The sequence below is a fragment of the Geospiza fortis genome, unplaced genomic scaffold, assembly GCF_000277835.1.
Source record: "Geospiza fortis unplaced genomic scaffold, GeoFor_1.0 scaffold7, whole genome shotgun sequence".
In the NCBI taxonomy this organism is placed as follows: domain Eukaryota; kingdom Metazoa; phylum Chordata; class Aves; order Passeriformes; family Thraupidae; genus Geospiza; species Geospiza fortis.
The window spans coordinates 4,576,107-4,583,227 of NW_005054344.1; the positions used below are offsets into that span (position 1 = coordinate 4,576,107).

The 7,121-nt window shown below is 41.4% G+C and overlaps 1 protein-coding gene across 1 annotated transcript in view; it reads right to left on the minus strand.

Annotated features, from left to right (window-relative positions):
* Nucleotides 1-5,678, minus strand: part of GEM (GTP binding protein overexpressed in skeletal muscle) — an 8,857-nt gene extending 3,179 nt beyond the window's left edge. The window contains exons 1-3 of the mRNA XM_005422895.2: nucleotides 5,533-5,678; nucleotides 3,481-3,826; nucleotides 352-428 (exon numbers count right to left, since the gene is read on the minus strand). Coding sequence (XP_005422952.1) covers nucleotides 352-428; nucleotides 3,481-3,817 — 414 coding nt within the window. The 5' untranslated portion in view covers nucleotides 3,818-3,826; nucleotides 5,533-5,678. The remainder of the gene's footprint in view (nucleotides 1-351; nucleotides 429-3,480; nucleotides 3,827-5,532) is intronic.
* Nucleotides 5,679-7,121: the final 1,443 nt, after the last annotated feature.

A 7,121-nucleotide genomic window follows, 5' to 3' on the forward strand; every position in this document is an offset into this window, starting at 1 on the left:
ACTACGAGTAATTCCAAAGTGGTGATGGTATGAATACTTCACCACAGAGGGCAAAAAATTGCCCCAGATAATTTATTGTGCTGGCTTTAGGCTGGAATGAAAATGGTTTGGAAAGAAAGCTTGAATGTTTTGTTTTATCATTAAAAAAATGAAGACTTGCACTTCTCAGTCTCACAGTGCAGAGCCGTTAGGCATGCTTGCCTTGACATTGGGTAGGGTTAATCCTATATCTTCCCTGATTCTGCTGTATGGAAACACCTGTTTTCTTTCACAAAGAAAACTTGCTTTTTATATTAGCAGTTATTCATATACACTTTCCTGTCAGCATTTGACTGGAACAAATTAAAGTACCTTATTATCCCACATGTCAAGCAGTATAACAGTCGCACTTTCCCCATCCACCATCAGGGTTCTTTCATACGTGTCTTCTGGAGAGAAAAGCAGAAAGGTTGGTGATATATTATTGTGTTTCATCATATACATTAAAAAATCCAAGTTGTGGAATGTGGGGGATTTGTTGGCAGAGTTATTGAGCCAAATTTTAGGCCGGCTCACATCCAGTTCTTTCCTCATTTCCATCCTCACTGAATCTGCACTCTGTTCATTATTGGTTGCCTTACTTTCCATGACAGATGAAAGATCAGGAAACAAAATGTTCATTATTTTGGCTGATAGTCTCTTTATCTTATGTGGGAGAGAGAAAATAGAACCAGTGGAAGAAATAACCAAAGGCTGAACATTTGCCCCATGGGAGCAGCAGAGTCCAGCAAGACTGAGTAATGGAAAATATTTGCTTTCGCTTTAGCATGGACAATTTACGGGTGAACAGTCACTGCAGCTGAAAGCAATACAGCAAACAGCCTACCAAGTGAGGAGGACAGGGTGTTGTGAGACAACAGCTGTTGATTTTGAGAGAGATTGAGACTTATGTTGTATGTTCTCTCCCATTACACAGTTTCCCACATCACCTTTGATGTCAAATAGCAGAAAAACAAAAAAAGCACAGGTCAGTTATTTTGTACTGCAGCCATAAAAATGCATACCTAGATTATAAATGCCATGTGGCAAAATTCTGCCTAGATCTAAGGGGGCTGTTGCCACTCTGAATTTTGATCAACCCTTGCTGTGAAATCTGCTTCAAATACCAATCTTTCTTCTTTTCACTAAACCTGGGCACATTAGGATGAGCAGTGAGACGTTTGGACCCATTTCTAGTCTCCCACTAGTGGCCAGTGAAAAAAAAACAAACAGTCTTGAGGTACTGCAGCATTTAAAGGATCTGTCCCAACCACACTCGTGCATAGGGTTGTGTCTAACCTGTGCCTCGTAAGACTTCCGCTGGGCACTGATGAAGTGAACTTTCCCCTAAATTGTAATCAGAGCCTTTCCTCAGAGCTAGGGATCCACATCCCAATAAAAGAATAAGCCAAAAATATTACACATTTAAAATAAAGTCAAATGGGGCCGTGCTTAAAATGTCAAGACAAAAAAGACAGACTAATCACTAGGAGTGGTTTCCCTTGAGGTCCCAAGAGTATGAGGTTTGTGTTCATGAGTTAACTTCATCTTACAGTCAGTAGCAAAGCTTCTCCATAAAACCAGCTGTACTTCTCTGTAAGATGGCTACCCTGAAACTATCCTCTCATATAATTAAATTTCCAGTATGTAAGCTAAAGTTCCAGTTTGTAAAGCTAAAGTAAATAGTTCCTTCAAGTGACTGAGCATCTGTGTGAGAACAAGCTCCATGCACACCAGAGGACAAAATCCAGAAGACTCCTTCTGCACTGCATTACGTATAGAAAAGCTACAAATGCATAATCACACTCCTTGAAAATACTATGCCTAAATAGTCATATTCAGCGCTCATTTGCACCTTGGTCAGTCCTAAGGAACTTCCACAGAATATAAAAAACACTGAAAGTGAGCACTTAGTTCATTTCATGCTGTTTTTGAAGCTGACAATAAAAAAAGAGAGATAACAGCAAGACTTCCAATTATCTCGCCAGAGCTGGCCTTGAAAATCTGTCACTGCTATACTCCAAGCAATGCTGCTGGGAGTGTGATGGAAAGAGGAAACCACACAGCTTCACATGAGGGAAAACTGCCTGACAGGGGTGTGCAAAGCAAATCAGCTGCACTTCCTGATGGCTTGTCCAAGGATCCTACTCTACTTCAGTCATTTAGCACTAAGAAAACTTTTATCAGAGATACTCCAGGCTGAGGAGCTGGTAGAACTATGGAAAAAGTTGATGGCAGAAGCTGAAGGCAGAGCACACGTAAATCAGTGAATTTGAAATCCCCCAAAGGCACAAATCTTTGTGTCCCCAGTCGGAGACAGCAAGTAAGAAAAATCAGACCTTCCTGATACTGGGCTATTTTAAATCCTGGGCAAAACTTCCCCTAACTGGAGAGTTCAACACACAAAAAAGAAGCTGTCCTGCCTATGCCCCACTGAAGGCTGGAAGAGAAGCCCAGAAAGCACTGGCACCATCACACCAAGGGAGACAAAAGGGAGACACAAAGAAAGCCCTGCACAGTGACAAAAAAAACCCCAGCAGCAAACTGCATGTCCCCTGAAAGCAACAGCAACTACATCCTTGGAGACACAGGAGATTTCTGTGGCAGCACCACCCTTCCACATCAACATCTTGCACACAGTATAGCTCAGGACTTGGTGCTACAGCTTCACCTTCTGCATGGTCCAATCTTTGGGATTAAAGAACACTTTGCAATCCTAAACAAAGCAAGGGGGGAAACAAGGAGGAAGCATCAAAGAGAACCCTACAGCTTGTAGCCTTTTCCCAGTGGGCAACAGGCAACAGGACTTTTCCTACTCTGTTGACAGACCTATAATTTTTTTCCTCCTGGAGGAGCCCATACTGTACAAATAACATGAAACAAGGTTTTTATTCAAAATTTCATATATTTTACTCAAAGTCCATACAGACTATACTAAAGCAATATGTTTATACAGAAAGGTTGAGATTACTTCTAATGGCAAATACTTTGTGACTTTTTCTTTATCTATGATTTTAAAGTATTTAATTCTTGTAAATCATGAGGACCTTCAGTTGCTTTCTCTCCCACAAGGAAAGCTGGAGTCAGCCCTGTGATGGCAGTGGTGACACAAATGTTAGACCAGCATGAAAGCTGAAGCAGACTCTTGTGTTGCATCATCACAGGTAGGAATGAGGCATTTTCCAACAGGTATTTTGGAATTAATTAGTGTGGGAATCTGAATTGTTCTCTTTCAGTGGCTTTTACTCATTGTTGGAGAGTATCTTACTCATCTTATTTTGCTTTCTTTTTTTCTTAAAGAAGGTGCTTGAGTTCAACCAGTTTTGGTACTCACACCCAATCACTTGCTACTTCTGGTTCACATTAAACAGCCTCTCTCTTTTTCTGTGCCAATTACTACAGGCAGAGCTGACTGCAAGCAAACACCAACACCCCAGGATTTAATACTTAATAATTACCTACCTCCCAGCACCTCACAGTCACTGTCAATGCTGTCGTGCACCCCTGCAAAGATGTTGGCCAGCGAGGACTTGCCCACGCCGTGCTCCCCGATCAGCACCACGCGGTAGCAGCTGCTGCCAGACTCGGAGGAGATGACGGAGTCGGATGACTCCGAGGACCAGCTCCTTCTGTAATATTCATCAGGACTGATGGTGTATCGTTTCTGTGGGTTGTACTCATTGGAGTCTTTCTGGACCAGCAGATTCTTTCCATCAGCAGGGATGCTCCATCGCTGCTGCTGCTGCTGGTGCAGACTGCTGTTGTGGGTGCGACGCATGGTAACATTGTTGAGAGTCATTTTTAACCCCTAGTAAAAAACAGGGAAATCACAAATGTTACCCACAAAATATTTAGAAATGCTCTCTTACTAGCTTCAAGGGGCCACATCTTGCTCCTCTGTGAGAAAAGAAAAAAATAGTTTTTCTGCGCTCTAGTGTACTTGGTGATGCACAAAGAAATATTGTCATTATTAGCTAGTGAGACAGAGCCTGTTTCCCAGGGATAATACCACCTTCACATGCTGAATCCTATCTTGTTTAGCCTTTACTAGCCTCTCTGTGCTGGGTGCAGCCCAGTCCTTGAATAGGGAGGCATTGCTGTGTCCCAGGGGGAGAAGGAGGGGACAGTGCCCAGCACACTGGTCCTACACAGCAGCTGCAGCCCTGCCGAGACACTGCCTGTGGGACAGCCAGGGTTCACCTCCTTCTGACAAACAGGGACACTGGTCTCAGCTGCCTCCAACTGCTGGTGCAGCTGGGTGTACAGCATTTTTCTCATTGACTCAGTTAAGAGCTGAAACTCTTGGGAAAGCAGTAAGGCATAATTCACTGCACTGTTGAGACAGCCCTGGTACCAAAAGTCATGCAAGCAATCCTTGCTGTGATGGGGTAGATTTGGGTCTTGTCTGTGGCCAGGTAAACAAAGAATGATTCTGCCTCAGACAGTGACTTTTTGGCTGGTAAGAGGGAGAATGTAGTGAAATCCAACAGCTCTTCTGTGGAGGTATAAGTTATAGCTTCTACAGGGGATACAACAGGGAGAAAAGGCTCATTAATTTATAGATATTAAATCAATAACTTCATTATCACACAATTAATTAGTTAGATTCACTCTTCTTACATAAGCATAGCTCTTAATTATATTTTACTCTGCAAACTCTATTTTGCCTTGCTTGGAGGCAGAGAAGAGTGATGTCATTCTCACAGGCCGATATCTACCATTTTTAGGAAAGTTACTTTGATGCATTCCAGCTCCCAAAGTGACCATTATTTAGACATTTTTCTTTTTTGCTCTATAGCTGCCCTATAGTTTCTCGGCTCTCTCCTCCATATGAGTAAATAAGATAATTGTCCATAAAATTCACCCAGCCACTTTCAAATCTCAATTATATGTCATGAACAACAAAAAGAACAGTAAAGCAACATGTACAAACTGCTATTCTTCTTCATACAAAACTGTCTGAAAACCTCTGTGAATAAATTCCCAGTGGGACCTAGGACAGATATACAGAAAAAGCACTGTCTGAATTTACTACAGAATACACGTTTTCTCTGTGATGTGCAGTACTTTGGGGTAAAAGGAGATCATTTACATGGTCCAAGTCACAGTAACTTTGGCAGCAAGAAATACATCTAAAGAAGAAATCACGCACTAAGCAAAGGCTTCTTCACAAACAAAATAAAATATTTACTGTGGTTGAATTCTAAAATACACTTTTTCCTTGCAGTATGCCCATTGAAAAGACCAGATGAAAAAGCCAGATCTGATTCAGTCAAACGACAGAGAGTAACTCGCAACCTGCAACAAGCAGTCACTCACAAAACCATCACAAACACAAACATTTTACAATTTAGCCTCTAACAAATTGTCATCCCTCATGATAAAAAGCCAAACGAGTCCCTGTCACACCCTGTGCTCCAAGCTCAAACTGGTTTTGCTACCACCCCATACTGCATTCAGCTGCCTGTGTCTCCAGCACCTCCAGGAAAAGACTGGGTCCAAAAGCACTCTTACTTGTGCCAGGCTCCCGCAGCCAGAGCTCCTTTGTTCCTGCCCTTCTCTCTCGCTGGGCTGTGGCACACTGAGCAGCTCTGCCGAAGTCAATCCTCCCCTGCTCTGGGACTGCCTCTTTAATTCTTTCTCAGCAAACCTGGTTTATATTAAGCCCATCTGATCAGAGACAGGGCTTTTCCGTGACGTGGCTGGACTTTCCATACAACAGCCAGCCCCCAGCTGGGGGAAAGCAGACATGCAGAAGAGAAAAACTTCTCTCAAAACAATCTCAAAAGACTTACTCAAAATCATGTGATTGTTTTAATATTGCCAGTAAAATAAACACTTTTGGTTCTTGCACGATGAAAACAGGAAAGTGGAACAAAAATAAATAATACATGTCATTTAGCCTCAGAGAGCTTTTAATTCAAATGTTATCAAAATTAATGATGATTTAAAATTTACCTAATGCATGAAACTCTGTAAATGTATTATGTATCTGTTCTCTGTCTGCAAAACACACTTAACCCCCTGCTGGAAAAAACATTTCTCTGGATTAAAATATCTGAATGTTATTTTGAAATTTTTTAGAAGTAGGAATATTATTCTAGGGGCTTTGTTGGGGTTTTGTTTGTTTCTTTGTTTTTAAAGCTCCAATATTAACAAATCTGTTATTCTTTGTCGGTCTCCAAGTGACTGTTCCCAGTCTCCTGAGCTGCATAACCATGTCTCTCTCACTTCTGCTTCAATATTTTACTACCAAGGGCTTGAAAAGACATCCAACTATGAATTCAGTGTTACTACAGCTGGATGCTGGCAAAGATGCATCAGAACACACAAAGTCTGCACAAAGTCACACAGTGTTGACATTGTGCACAGGAACAATCACTATATAGCGTACATGCCACAAACCCAGGGTCTGGCCCTCATATTTTTACAGCCTCATAGCTGATTGGCAGAAGAAATTTTGCCAGGAGGCAAGAAATCCAAACCTGCTGAAACTTGTAACAACATACTTCTTCATTAGCCAAGGAAGAGTAAGAAACTGTGACAGAACTACTTGCTAGGGATACCACAACTTCTATATAAGTATACACAAACCCTGTAGCCAGCTCCCAATTATCCAGACTCTGGATTAAATATAATGAGGTCCTACTGCTCTCTTTTATATTTACATATTTACATTTTATGTTTACATTTATATTTACAATCTCCTGGTCCCTGAATCTAGTAGGACAAGTTCTTGTCCTAGAAAGTCTGAACAACTTTGGCTTTAAACAGAAGGAATATTTTTTTTCCATTCTACAGGCAAGCAAATCTTTAACTGACAATGTACCTTTATTGAAGGAAATGCTGATGTGCAGAAAACATCTCTTGTTAACACTGCAATTGAAATCTCCTTGCTTTGCTTCCCCTTTGGCTTTATTGCATTCCTGTGTCTTTCATGAAGGTTTTCAGGGACCTTCTGAGCTAATCTCAAGTTTTAAAAGCCTAGAGCTTTTCACAAAGTAATAGGTATACATGAAAATTATGCAGATCTACTGAGGGTAGAATTGAGCAAAAATATGCCCTGATTTTCCTTCACATGTATTTCAGTGCTTGGCAGAAGC